We start from the raw sequence: 14,502 nt of genomic DNA on the forward strand, positions 1-14,502 counted from the left end.
TGTTCAGTCAGCAGTTTCATATTTGTGAGGTGTAATGAAACAATTCAGCCACTAGGGGCTGCTAGTGCGCTGTAAAACCTCAGACATGTTTTCTTTCTTCACAGGTTGAGTTGCAGAGGAATATTTTTACATATAAAACATAATATAAACACACTATGTGGCCAAGAATGAGTGGATATGAACATTAATCTGCTGATAGAAACAACCTCCACTCTGGTTTCAGTCTTTCCACCATTTTCCTGAACCTTGCCTCCCAAGAAACCATGTGACCAGAGATGTCCTCATACTTTTGGCCATTTCTGTAACAAAATGTAATATCTATAACTGAATAAATATGTTGTGAAAAGGTAGAAACTAAACATTAGAGGGTTGATATATCCACAGTGGCACAGCAGTGTCTCTCAGTGCAGGTGTTTGTCCTCGTTCAGTCTGGTTGAAGTTGTTGAGGTGATGGTGAAAATGAAGATGTAGTTGTTTACTCTCTCTCTCTCTCTTTCAGTGGTCACTGTGTTTGTACTGCAGACTCGTCCCATGATTGAGGGGCAGCATACTGTTAGAGAAAGAGCCAGAATAACACCAACAGCACAGACAGGACTGTAGAGAGAGAGGGGGAGAGAGAGAGAGACGGAGGGTGAGTCTGATTAAAGGGGAACTCCAGCGATTTAGTATTTCAGTCCTATAAAGAACGGTTAAAAATCAAAACAGCAAAGGCCAAGATGCTCTGAATTTTGGTTCCTGGTAGAGTAGAGGTCTATGAATTCTGAGTCCTACATTTCCCATAATGCAACACTGTAGCACCTTTGTCATTAGAATCTCTAATAAACACATCCATCTCCACTTTTTTCAAACTCCATCCCCCCAACAGTTTTTCTGAATTTCTCTCTTCTCTGAACCCAAGCTGAGAGAACAACTGACGATATCTGATACCTTTTTCAAGTCCGTTTTATTTATTTAGTGCCAAATTTTTTACCCAAAGGCACTTTAAGGTCAGGACTTTACAGCACTAAAGAGAGAAACCCAGCAGTTCCCACAATGAGCAGCACTTGGCGACTGTGCAGAAAGAGGAAAAACCCCCTTTAGACAGGAAGAAACCTCTGAGAAATCAGGGTTGGCCGTGGTCCACCTTGACCTGAGGAGGCTCTTACTATTACTATAATATAAACAGGGTTATTTTCTCAGATGTCAGAAAGCTCCTTCTAAAGTCAGAGAGAACAACTGTTTACACATGAAGACAGACTCTTATTTATGTGTAAACTGACCTTTGGCTGGACGGGAGTGACCACTAAAGTTGTTGTTTTTGACACTGACAGACTCAGACTGTTTGTGTCTGACAACATTATGGATAAGATTCCTACAGAGAGAGACCTTTTTATTAAAGAGCAAGATCTTTTTTGTTTAACTAGAAATAGCCATTTTAACACTGTTTAAAGCCATCAAACTGACAAGAAGACAGGATCCGCAATCAAATCAAATTTGGATATCAGCGTCGATATCCAGCCCAGCTGACCTTCATGTGTAAAGTCGGTGGAGTGCCCCTTTAAACCAACATGTCACTGCTCACTTCCCACAAGTCTAGACCCCTTCAGTCTGTATCTCGTTTCCTCTCTCTCACTCTGTTATCTTATGTTATCTATGTCTCACGACCTCTGACCCCGTGACCTCATTGTTGTGTCACACTGACTCAGGGAAAAGCAGAGATTTGCAGCTGTTTGGGTGTTTGCCATCTGCAACAAACACTCAACCACAAAGTACAACTGTATTTTGTTATTTTTACCTTGAAGCAGTTTTTGAACTTCTTGGAGACAAAGAAGAGGATTATGGGATTGATGCAGGAGTTGATGGTAGCCATGTTTATACCGAAGTAGTCCAGCACCAACAGGAAACTACAGCAACAGAAGAGGAACACATAACATTAAAAACTACAAAAGAGGAAGAGTATACAGTACAGCTATGACTACAGAGAAGTAAAATGGGTTTCTACACCTACTTTAATAAGTCGCAGCGCTTCACATCATGGGGTTTGTAGATGGTCCACTTCAGCAGGCGACTCAGATGCAGCGGGAACCAGCACAGAGCAAAGATCAACACCAGGCTGAACACAGTTTTTGCTACTTCTCTACGCTGTGGAGAGAAATTTAAAATAACAATAACATTAATTACTTACTTAGTCAGTGGTTTTAATGCTGTGGCTGATCAGTGTATACAGTATGTACATGTTCGTGAGCGCCCACCTGTTTAAGGTGTTCGCTAAATGAGATCCTCAGACTTCCTTTCTGGTGTCTGAGCATCTCGCAGGTCATCAGCCCGTAGAAAACAGCAGAACAGGTCAGAGGAATGCAGAAGTAGAGGCCAAACAGCCACCAGTCCTTTGCATCCTGGTAGAACTGCAACACACAGCACAATTGTACTGAGACCCTTTAGAAAGTTTTGGAACCCACTTAAAACATAGACTGGTTTAAAACCACCCCAGTGATTTTTTACAATTCCAGAATTCTTGTGGTGTTCCAGAACTACCAGACCTCCTTAACCAAACCTTAGTGAAGTGCTTAAAAATGTTCTAGAGTTTTGGATGACCATAGAACAGTTTTAGAAGCCTCAAAAGCCTTTTACAGCCTTTATAAACTTATTGAATGTACTGGACATCCCAAATCTTTGAGGAGACCTTAGAACCATTATACAATTCCCATAGCATTCTAGAACTACCTTTACTTGCCCAGAAGCACTAGATCATGATCTTCAGTTGGAACCAATAGCTAGGTTTTCATTTTAATATTCAAATGCAATACTTCTGGGCAACTGGAACATTGTGATAAGTATTTACTGGCTGCAGTTAAAATGTTTTGAATAGACCATGTCCATAGACTGATAGCAGGTCAGCTGACCCAGGTTCAGTTTTGAGTGCCTGGGCTGAGTTTGTTTACATCAGTTACGACCTGGAGACATAAACAGGAAATGATGTTCTAAACTGTTTTAGTTAGAGAGACCTCGCCCTGTAACACAACAACAAAGATATCATGGAAATGGACTTAAGAGTCCACTTATTTTCTCTCAGAGAGACCATTCATCATCCAGATGAACCAGGATCAAAGCCTATTCCTTTACTCATGAGAATATATAGATGTAGATATAGATTTTTTTGGATGGAAATTCATTTTTGTATCATACACTAAACTGTTGAAACTAACTTAATGTGCTCCAACCATGCTAGTTTCAGGACTTATCTAGTTCTCAAGAGAGCTGAATCAAAACAGAGGAGTAATGAAAAAATACTGTTGTGATGATGGTGAAAGGGTAATTACACATTTCCCAGCAAAAGTTTTATGCAGCTGAAAGTTTTATCTCAAAAATCTGGAGCTCCTTGATTTTCTTTTAAACGCCTCCTTATAGAATAAAAACAAATTCTACATGGAGGCAGAAAAACTGGTACCACCTAATCCTCTGCTCATCAGCTCCATGTAGACCACCTAGATGTCTATCAACACTGACATAAACACATATACATACAGACAAGACCACACACATATACATGCAGTCTCTCTCTGTTAATACACACTCACTTTCATGAAATCTGACAAATTTGACTTGGGCTGCAGCATGCAGGTCCTAATGGTTGTGTTTCTGTACTCAAAGGTGACTATGCTGAAGCCGATGGCCTCTGGTACAGCCAGCACCATGGACAGCAGCCAGACCATCACTATCTCCACCGCCGTTACCATTGGAACACCTGTGCCCTGTACCCGAGACCAGGACGCCACCGCACGATACCTGGGTACAAGGTATCAAAAATTACTCATCTTCTCTGGATAACCGCTTAAATGTGTTTATATAAAAAGCTTTATAATTGCATGGTAGGTATACAATTGTTTGTATTTGTGTTTGTTACCTGTCCACACTTAGAGCACACAGATTGAAGACGGTGATGCCAACTGACGCTTTTTGGAGGAAGGGGAAGAGTTTGCAGAGGAACAGGCCAAAATCACTGTCGACAAACGGCCACCGGCCGGCCAGGAGCTGCACACGTACAAACACAAGCATTAACAGATTAACATCATATCGGTGTCAGTGTGTGTCTGGTGTGTTATCTCAGTTTGTGGGTATTTTAGTGCTGTTATCAGTGTGACACTCAACCTCCTGACTGAAACACACAGCACACTCAGATACTACTGGAAGCTGCTTTGTTCGCCATTATGCGTTTCTGCTCCTGTTACCTCTACATCCAAGTCCTGTGTGAGGCTAAAACTACACTACAAGTGCAGCTTATTATTGATTATAGTGTTATTAGTTACATTTTCTTTGCAGCTTAACCTCATTGGTCAAATCTTGTCAGTATAATAAGACATGAATTGATTGCATGTCACAAAAAAGGCAACACTTGAATCCATAAATATGAATGAGAACGGACATAATAAAGTGCTCTACCTTATAGACCTGTATTGGTATGTCGATGGCAATGTATATCAGGTCTCCTAGGGCCAGGCTGGCTATGACAGCATTGGGTCCATTCCTCATGCTCTTATTTTGGTAGATAATCCTTAGCAGGGTGACATTTCCAATGATCCCCACAGCAAAGATTGCACAGGACAGCACCGTGTTGATGTACTTGAAGACTGTTTTTATTGATGTCTCATCAACACAGTGAGGGGGCACCTGCATACGAACTGCTGGAGTTGAGTTGGAGGAAGACGAATGAGGATTTCTTTCATGTTTGTGTTTCAACTGGCTCGCGTGTTTAAACTTTTCTTGTCCAGGCTCCAGGGCTGACAGGGGCTTCTTCACAGTCTCTTGCACCAGATGTGGCTCTTGGTCCGAGGTCTGGATAAGATGGTCCACTCCAGGTCCAAGAGGTGTGTCAGTGCTGTGGAAATTAGGCAGGTCCAAAATCATCAGATCTGATAGAGATGTCTCAGATGAGTTGCCCTGGCAACTGACTGGAGTGGCAAACACCAAACACCAAATAACCACAATAAATGTGCCAGGCATGGGTATAGACCTAGGACCCAATCTAGGTCCCATTCTAAAACTCTGACAAGTCAAGAGCAGACTTTGGAACTGATTCAGGAACCCTCTGTGATTCTAGAACTCCTTTGAGATTCTAGAACCCGGTTTGGAACCTCAACACAGGAAATAATCTGGGAATCAGCTCCAGAACCTGTTCTGAGTCCAGAACCCCCTCTAAAACCCCACAACTGTAACTCCAGAATCAGCGCTGGAGTAAGTCCTAGAGGCTCTAGAGGTCCTCAAGGTTGACGCCAGAGCAGACCAGTGCTGAGCAGAGAGGGTGTTAGGGGTTCTCAGATGAACTTGGGTGATTCTGGACTCTCTTCTGGGAAAATCTGTAGAGTAAAATGAAAACAAAAAAGGTGGGTGGTTAGGAAGCACAACTTTGCAAAGTGATGAATATTGTTTACTAAGATAGTCCTTAAAATCCTGGTCCAGCATCTGATGATTCATTGACCTCAGACTGCTGGGTTCTAACAGAAATGCTGCACTAAAACATTTCAGCTCTTTTTTTTTTTTTTTTTTGCCACTTTGGAGGTCCACACTGGATCATAACTCTGGCCATCTGGTGAACACAAGTCTAATATGAACTTTCTTCTAAGCGTCAATTTGCTCTCCAACAGCTTGTGAGTGTAATATCTGCCTCTTTAGTTGCTAAATGTGACACTTTGTTCACCAGCTATGTCTGTCTGTTGTGTGGTGCTGAGCAGGTGGAGTAGGCCTCTGATGGGTTTTTAGAACTTTAAACCGCGGAAAGCGTTGCCATGAGGATGGTGAGTTGTATCTTGTAGCAACTTTAAATCTAACACAGAAACTCGGACTGTTGACTGTCACTTTTTTTCATTCATCTGTTAGGTTGAAGACTTGTTAGAAAGTTTAATTTCAGAGGGATCTGACCGAGTGTATGGTTGTAACTTACCTGCAGCTGAAAGCAAATATGTGGGCTGACAGCAATGAAAATAAATTGATTTCTTAAATATAGCCTTTGAGTTATTGAGGGGAGTTATAGAAAACATTACCAAAAATGTGATACACAATATATGCTTAAGTAATTATGACATGAGATTTAGCTCACTGTAAAACTACATTCAAGTATGAATTGTATGAATTTGAAGTTTCTCCAGGATAAATGTTAACATAGCAGAAAGAAAATGTTAGAAATCTCACCTGTTGTATGTTTTTCTGTTTCCTCCTTTGATTTGTTGTCCAATTAAATCCGATGAAACTCTTTACTTCAGTGTGAACGAGAGGAGAAGACGACTGAGCTCTGCTTAGTCAAGACCAAACTGATGAGGTCTAACTGATGGAGCTCGGTTTTTACTCTCTCCCTCTCTCTCTCTATCTGATAGCCGTAAATGCTCGCACGCCCCCTCTCTACTCATCTACATCCTCCCTCCCCCACTTTTCTTTCCACTTCATTTCCTCCTTCCTCCGTTCAGTAGCATCTTCACCTTTCATCAGATGTGCCATCAATTTCTCTCCTCTTTTCTCCCCCATTTTAAAATAATAACAATAATTAAATTTGTTTATGTCTCAGTCTAAGAGACAAGTTTAAAAAGTTCTTCACAGTCCCCCCCCACCCCCCCTTCAGTCGGTTATAGTGGAACAGCTCATAAACACTGACATGAACTGAACTTTTACTATCTGACACACTCTCTTTCTGTAATTGAAACCAAGCCCACGTTTTAACCCAGTTTCCCCACTTTGAGAGTTTGTTGATAAAACAGTGTTGTGGAAACTGAGGCAGTAAAATATATTACTGCGTTTGAACAACAAATTCGACTTTATTGGAGCGTTTGAACACGAGTGATCCCAGACTCAGTTTATAACACCAGCAGTTTACTGTTCATCTCTGAGGCCGTTTTCTTTATTCTCTCTCATTTAAACGTGGAACATTTTTAATACATGTATGAAAGGTTTACACAATGTTTTCATTATTTCTGAACATGTATCCTGTTCATTATTTTTAAGGTCCAGAAAACATAGTGAAAACAATGTCTGAACATTTACAGGAGTTAATAATATACTCCATGACGCTGTTATTGATGGGAAAGTTTTTTAAAACTTGCAATAACTCATTTTTTAATGGAACTTTTGGAATACAGAATAACACATCCTTCCTCTTACGAATGAAAAGTTATATTTGGTCCAACCAAGTTCAATTACCGCCAACATTGCTAAAAAGTTTTACTCTACTGCTATTGTAACTGTAGCTCTTAGCATTTACCACTAATTAGCCAAACACTTGCGGCTGCTGTTCGATAAAAGTTAGGTTTGCTTTAAGTTGGTATGCTAAACTTGTTAGCGAACAGTTGCTTGTTTACACATCCAGCAGATATGGAACAACATCATCATTCATTTGGAGTCATGTTTGTTTCCACCTGGTGAATTAAGTCCAGTATTTTAGCTCTGTTTTTGGTCTCCACCTCCTCCTGAGGGAAACATCTAGCTCTTTAGCTGCTAAATGCTGCACTATGTTCACCAGCTAGTTGCTACTGTTTAGTGCTGAGGAGTTTGTGTACAGTGGGATTTTATGGCTTTTTGTCTGAAGCCAAAAATGACTCAAAGAAAGTAGTGATAACGAACCAAATGAGTACAGTTTGAGCCTGTAAAACCAAAACAATGAGCTGAAAGACACTAAGACGTTGTGTGTTTGATATATAGATAACGTTTAGTTAGTTTTTTCCACCATGATCTCTTTTGTTTTTACACACGAGGACATGGTTTCAGTTTTGGAAAACTACTGAAATTCTTCACCAAGACCCTCGATTGTTTTGTTTTCTGTTTCTGGAGTTTCCTCTCCACCGTCCACGACCTGCTGCTGTGACTCTACAGAGGTTTAAACATGTGGAAACATGGAACACATGTTTACACATCTGTATCACATGTGTATCAGCGTGAACCAGATCTATCTATCTATCTATCTATCTATCTATCTATCAATCTCATCATCATCATCATCATCTATCTATCTATCTATCTATCCATCCTAGCAGTGACCTCTGACTCTCTCAGACTGACCTCAGATCAGTTTAAATTAAGCCTGTAATCAAAGCTAAATTTGGTTTTGCGAAGAAGTCTGTGTTATTTTATGTGTGTCATCGATGTGTGTGTCTTTGTGCTTATGCTTGTGTGTGTTTGCAGAGATAAACAAACGAAGGCTGTACGTGACTTGAACCATGGAGACTCGTAATGGGATCTCTCTGTGATTCGCACACATACACACAAACAGACACACAACATCCTGACCAATACAAGGCGTAGAGCTCTTGAGCAAGGCATTAGTGGGTTTGTGATGCCCAGAATCTGAGTGTTGGAAAACACTGTTTACATAATTCATCTTCCTCTCCTCCTCTCTTAACTCGTCACACTGGGGGCAGATCCTAGCCAAGATTAGTGAATTCAATTTGATTTATTTGACCATTTCCTGACTTTACTGCAGAGATGAAAAGATGTATAACTGTGGAGACCACCAACTGTGTGTTCAGCAGTTTATGTTAAATGTCTCCACTCATGAAAAAACAAGGTTTAATTCTCACGTTTCTCTTCAAAAGCAGCACTGGTTAATGAACAAATTACTCTTGAAGCTCATTAGAATGAGAAGAACAAACAAAGATTCAAAGAGCTTCGATCGACGGCAAATCAGACCCAGATTCGGCCGGTGAGGCAGGAAACAGCCTCTCTGTCTCAGCTGCTGCTGATTTCCACCCTGAACATGAAACTTTATTGGAAACTCTTTGAAGGAACAAAACGTCCTTCACCACCACAGAGCGAGTTTCCATCGCAGCTGTGGTGAGACGGAAAAGTTTTACTCCAAAGACAAAAGACATCTGAAAACAAGTGTGTGTTCTTCTTTTATTACTCTGGCAGATGTTCATACTGTATAATGGAGTTTGAACATACAGCTAGGCCTTTACCATATTGTTTTATTTAAACGTAGGAATTCCTTTTACCATTGTTTTTTTACTTTTTTTTATATTTTAACGTTTGTTTTTGTAATGTCCTACATACACAGGATGTCATGCAGAAAGTAATGACTGGCTCTCACTGTCTCCATGCATAGTAGCGTGTGTGTGGTGGTGTGCAGGTGTTTTATTGCACGTAATTACTGCATTAGGCTTTCTGGGAATAATGCAAACAGCTCTGGATCTATAGTTTAATTCAGTTTAGTGTGGTGCATTCACAGCCGAATATTACAAATAGTAGAAAAGTGCAAAATGAAACGGATCCTGCGAGTTGTATATCTCTCTTTAAGGGGGAAATGTAAGATTTAGTTATTTCTGAATGGAACCTGGCAGCAGGCAGGAATTCTGCCGTTTGCCAGTGACGGAACGCGGCCTGTCCTGCGTTGCCATGGTGACGGCGAAACTCGACGACCGGAGGAAGAAAGTTTTAAAAGCAGAAAAAGTTCCGGTTTCAGCTGCTGTAAGTTCACATTTCTGTGTTTTATACCGAACTCAGAGTCATTAGAAACCGTTTATATAAAGTTTAATGTTTGTAAGGTGAAGTTTGAGATAGTGACGTTTACAGAGTTATAACGGTAAGAAGCTTGATTAACTTTAGCCTAGCTAACTCAGCTTTAGCTTAATTCATTATTCCTGTGGGTAGTAGCTAACTGATGCAGTAACTTTGTCTTTAACTGGAGCTACAAACAAACAAACAAACAAACAAACAAACATTACTCACTGTAAAAAATAAGCTAAATAAAATAAAATGTCTGGCGGTGATTATTCACCTCTGTCTCCTTCAGTGTAACTGACAGGTGAAGATGAGCAGTGCTGTAGCAGGGCAGCGCAGGACCGGGTCGTTATTACCGGAAATTAGCACCTGCAGGAGCAAACGGAGGAGAAGCAATCAGTACAGGTGAGTTTAGAGAGAAACCACACAGGTAAAAAGAGTGAGCAGTGGAGAAGTCATTTACTAAAAGTGTGTGTGTGTGTGTGTGTGTGTGTGTGTGTGTGTGTGTGTGTGTGTGTGTGTGTGTGCAGCACGTTGAAGCAGGAGTTCTTCCAGTCTGGATCGTTGTCAGATAAATCAGATGAAACTCTGACCAGAGGAGAAACTGCACAGTGAGTCTCCATCCTCCTGAGATGACACTTTGATTAAACTCTTTATTGGAAGAGCAGGTGATACATGTTGCTCTTAACGTTATTCTCATGTCCACACTCTGAGGGCGACGAGTATTTAAAGGTTAAAATGGTTTGTTTAGACCTGTGAGCCACTGCAGTCAGTGTAGAGCGCCCTCTGCTGTTTAAACACTGTTTTCTCTTGTTAATATCTGGTGGAGCTGAGATGTTTTTCTTTCCTTTACATGTTGTTTTCTCCAGGTTCAGACACAGTGTGAAGCAGAACATCTGTGTGCAGATGCTTCAGGAAGGATACCACAGGTTGGTCTCATTCTTATTGTATCTGTCATATTTGAGTCGTGGTGCTAAATTTTTTAGGGCGTAAAAACTTGATGAAACATTCAGGTGCTGATAAATGAATTTATATTTATGTTTTATTCGTTGTGAAATTTCAACTTTCTCCAAATAACGACTTTGAATCTCGATCCAGGTCGTTTGCGGAGTTCTTCTTCCTGCTGCAGTCGGACCAGGATCGGAGGGCGGCGGCTGAACCTGGATCAGCTCTCAGGCTTCAGACTCCTCTGGAGGAGCAGCGAGATAAACTGGAGACCATGAGGCTGCACCTGAATCAGGCTGAGCAGGCTGAACGGACCGGTATATACACAGCATACTGAATGAAATGGGTAGTTTCTGACGACGTACATGTGTGGGATGTGAGCCGAACTAAAGACTGACTGTCATTTGTTTGGTTAGATGTAAAGCAGGCGTCAGGTTAAAGATATTATGTGTTGATAAGAAGGTTAACTGTAAACTGAAGGATTTTCTAAATGGAGTTTTGTTATTCACCAGTGTTTCCTGTGTGTGTGTGTGTGTGTGTAGGTTCCTGGTCCACGGTGTGTGAGCAGCGTCTGTTTTTGGGTCGGTACTTCTCGGCTCCGGAGGATCTGTTGCTGAGTTTGCACTTCTACCACAGCTGTGCAGACCGAGAGCAAGGGGGGAGCTCGAGACCGGCCACCGAGGCCCGGGCCTGCATGGCCGAGCTCTACCTGCAGCAAGGTGAAAAGCTCAGTGCTCCGTGCATCGACTCCAGTCTCTGGATCTCTGCTGCAACATTAGAATCACAGCAACAAACAGCACAGATGAAAACTGATTCAGAATCTCGGTGCTGCAGGAGAGCTGCAGGAGGCGAGGCGGCAGGCGGAGCTGTGCCTGAAGCAGGCGGAGGACGGCAGCTGGCTGGACTTGACCGGTCGGCCCCTGAGGCTCCGGGCCCTCCAGGCGCTGTGGGGGATCTACGACCGGCTCGCTGACATTCCACTGGACGCCGCGAACCACAGCGAGGCCCTGGAGCTGCTCCACAAGGGACACAACATGGCCGCTGAGTGTAGGTGGAGACAGGCGGTAACAGAATCTAAAATTTATTTTCAGATGTTGACAGCCGTGAAAAAAATGCTAACATCAGAAGCTAACATGCTAATGTGAAGCATGTACAATCATTACAATGTTCACCATTTTATTTTGGAACGTTAGCTGTTAAACCCAGAGCAGACTGGATCCTTCAGAGTTACTGTGCAGTGTAGAAACTTGTGTCTGTTTCAGCTGAAGACAAACACATCGAGGGGGAGGCGGCCTATCGACTGGGACTGGCCTATCAGCTCACAGGAGACCATGACACGGCTAAAAAGGTACCTGAGTGTGAGTGTGACATCAATCTTTATTTTTAATTTTATTATTTTTATTTAGTAATAAAACTGTGTTTGTCCAGTTCTTCAACTCCTCCATGCAGATCTGTGGCACGCTGCAGGACGCAGACGGACTGGGAAAGGCCTACAAGGCTATGGCCAAGTCTATGGAGAGGTACACACACACACACACACACACACACACACACACACACACAAAAACCTGATCCCTAAACTCACATCCATGTAAACACACTCACTTACTCCTTGTTTGTTCTGTGTGTGAACAGTAAATCCAGGTAACAGTGAATCTGTCAGAGCAGATGTTTGATATTTTTTCTGTGTGAGACAGTGAAGGCAACATAGATGAGACTGTTCGGTGTCTGGAGAAGTTAATCGACGTCACTCGAAGCAACGGACTGCAGCACAACCTGGCCGACGCCTGCATCTGTCTGGGCAATCTCTACTACAGCATGGTATCACACACACACACACACACACACACACACAAGCAGAACATAGTTGTAGCTTCTTAAACACTTTATTGACCAAATATTTACAGTTTATTTCATTAGAATCTCTGAGGTACGAACTGAAGGTAACGTCCTGTTTTTCTCTGAATGAAACTTCTTCAGCTTTACCTCTGAATTACATCAATCTCTGGACGTTTTCTCTCTGTAGGGTCAGTACAGTCGAGCCTGTGACTGTTTCCTTCAGGGTTACAAAGTCGCCTGTAACATCGGAGACGTGGCTCTGCTGCAGAGAGCACAGGTACATGCTTTTAAATGTCATATCTGTGCAGGTGCATAAAGATGATCTTTACCTGTAGATGTAAAACATACGCCGTGTTTAGCAAAAGCTAATTTGCAGATTAGGCCTTTAAATCTGTGTTAAAACAACCAAACGAGTGAGTTGATCAAACAGAATCAGGATAAAAACAACAGGACAGATAAAACGTAAATATTGACATCACTGTGTGAGCAGAGTGTGTAAACACTGATTGGACTAATCAAATGTAATCCAATAAAACAAAAACCAGTTGATTATATCACATATGGAAGCCCATTTCTGCCAATGTGCTCGAAACACAAAGATCTGTAAGTCAAAGTCAATAGAAATTAAATTAATTGTTATTTAGTATTCTGAAATTGTGACTTAGTGTCTCAAAAAAGATCAACTTAAATATTTTAGAGTCATTATTTTGTGAAGGTTTTGGGCAACTTTTTAAAGAAACTAAGTCATTTTTAAACTAAACTAAGTCTTTTTTTTTCAGAAACTAAGACTTTTTTTAGAAACTGTGTCATTTCTTTAGAAACTAAGTCTTGTTTTAAAGAAACTAAGTCATTTTTTAGAAATTAAAAACGGTCTGTCTCTGGCTCCGTCAGCTGTGGGTGGCCAGCGCTCGCGCTCACTCCATGATCAGGAAATACAGCACTGACGTGGAGTCGGCGTCTCCTGCCGCCCTGAGACGACTGGTAGTCTGGAAGGAGACCAGAGGACATGAGGAGCTCAGTCCAGACTCTACAGATCCCACTGCTACAGCCCGGTACTAACTCCTCATCAGAGAATGACACTGGTGAAGATTAATGAGAATTAAAATACACACAGGGTTAATACATTGTTGTCATTAAGCAACATTTTACAGCACATGAACATAAAGAGTACATAAATAACACAGCTGTTTGATGTGTTTATGTGTCATATACTGTAAATTTGTTTGATATAATCTGTTAACAGTCAAATTAGTGACTCAATAAAGACATAAGAGACATGTAAATCTGCATTTCCCCACTTCTAAGAGGAGCTTTACCTAATCCTGCTCACAGCCACGATCTGAGCTAATCTCTAATCTTCAGACTAAAACTACACCAAACTAAGACGTACTCATCTCATCTGACTCTGGGTGAGAGAAAACAACCAAACCAAAGATTTACTTTCATTCTCAGCTCAGTTCAAACACATTTCAAGTCAAAAACATGACGTAAATTTCAGTTTCCCAAGACTTTGACTGTAGCTGTGAATGCAGCACTCGGCTGGCAGCGTTAGTCGGTCAGTCCGCCATTTTGAACCAGAAATATCTCCACGTTTACCAGATGGATTGCCTTAAAATTTGTTGCATATGTCCGTGTTTCCCTGAGGATGGATCCAACCAACTCTGGTGATGCTGACTCACCAACTATCGGATGGATCACCATGAAATCACCACTGCACCTAAAGGCCAAGTTATGCTGGGAAAGAGTGACCTGCTGAGCGTTTATAGTCTGAACATAAAACAGACATTACGTAACAGAGGAAACTGTGGATTTCTTAATCAGCCGATGTCGGGCTCCGTCCTTCAGATCTCAGCTCCTGTGTGTTCGATAATTATCTGATAAACAGACAGAAAATCTGTCAAACAGATAAAATCATCAGAACTCAACATGTTATGAACCATGTGGACAAACAGAGGAGCAGACGATGAGTCAGTCCATCAGCTGTTGGAGTATCTGTGTCTGTGCAGCAGAGGAAATGACGAAGACGAGGAGGATGAAGGTCTAAATATCTCACAGCGACTTCATCTCCATTACAGTATGTATCGTTTGATGAAATAGAAATAAACATTTTATTTCTAGTACCAATGTTTCCATGTTAACTGTGTCTGTTTTTAACTATTAATACTTTATGTATCAATGATGAAATGTAACTGTATTCAGTGTAAACATATATTTATATATTCTGCTTTTTTATTTTGTCAAAATAGCTCATTTAAATATTAG

The 14,502-nt window shown here is 41.4% G+C and overlaps 2 protein-coding genes across 2 annotated transcripts; one reads left to right on the top strand and one right to left on the bottom strand.

The window, feature by feature from the left end:
- Nucleotides 1-444: 444 nt before the first annotated feature.
- On the bottom strand, nt 445-6,340 carry LOC108873728 (endothelin-1 receptor). Its single transcript, XM_018662008.2, has 8 exons — nt 6,166-6,340; nt 4,420-5,333; nt 3,884-4,011; nt 3,558-3,765; nt 2,232-2,384; nt 1,988-2,121; nt 1,775-1,883; nt 445-594 (listed from the first exon to the last, which is right to left on the bottom strand). Exons 2-8 carry the CDS (start codon nt 5,011-5,013, stop codon nt 496-498), a joined length of 1,425 nt encoding a protein of 474 aa, XP_018517524.1. The 5' UTR covers nt 5,014-5,333; nt 6,166-6,340; the 3' UTR covers nt 445-495.
- A 2,920-nt stretch (nt 6,341-9,260) lies between these two features.
- On the top strand, nt 9,261-14,360 carry ttc29 (tetratricopeptide repeat domain 29). Its single transcript, XM_018662009.2, has 13 exons — nt 9,261-9,423; nt 9,749-9,861; nt 9,987-10,067; nt 10,326-10,385; nt 10,555-10,718; nt 10,944-11,120; nt 11,236-11,448; nt 11,664-11,749; nt 11,830-11,921; nt 12,099-12,222; nt 12,428-12,517; nt 13,132-13,292; nt 13,840-14,360. Exons 2-13 carry the CDS (start codon nt 9,767-9,769, stop codon nt 13,994-13,996), a joined length of 1,500 nt encoding a protein of 499 aa, XP_018517525.2. The 5' UTR covers nt 9,261-9,423; nt 9,749-9,766; the 3' UTR covers nt 13,997-14,360.
- Nucleotides 14,361-14,502: the final 142 nt, after the last annotated feature.

Source organism: Lates calcarifer, linkage group LG14 (assembly GCF_001640805.2).
Source record: "Lates calcarifer isolate ASB-BC8 linkage group LG14, TLL_Latcal_v3, whole genome shotgun sequence".
Lineage (NCBI taxonomy): Eukaryota > Metazoa > Chordata > Actinopteri > Centropomidae > Lates > Lates calcarifer.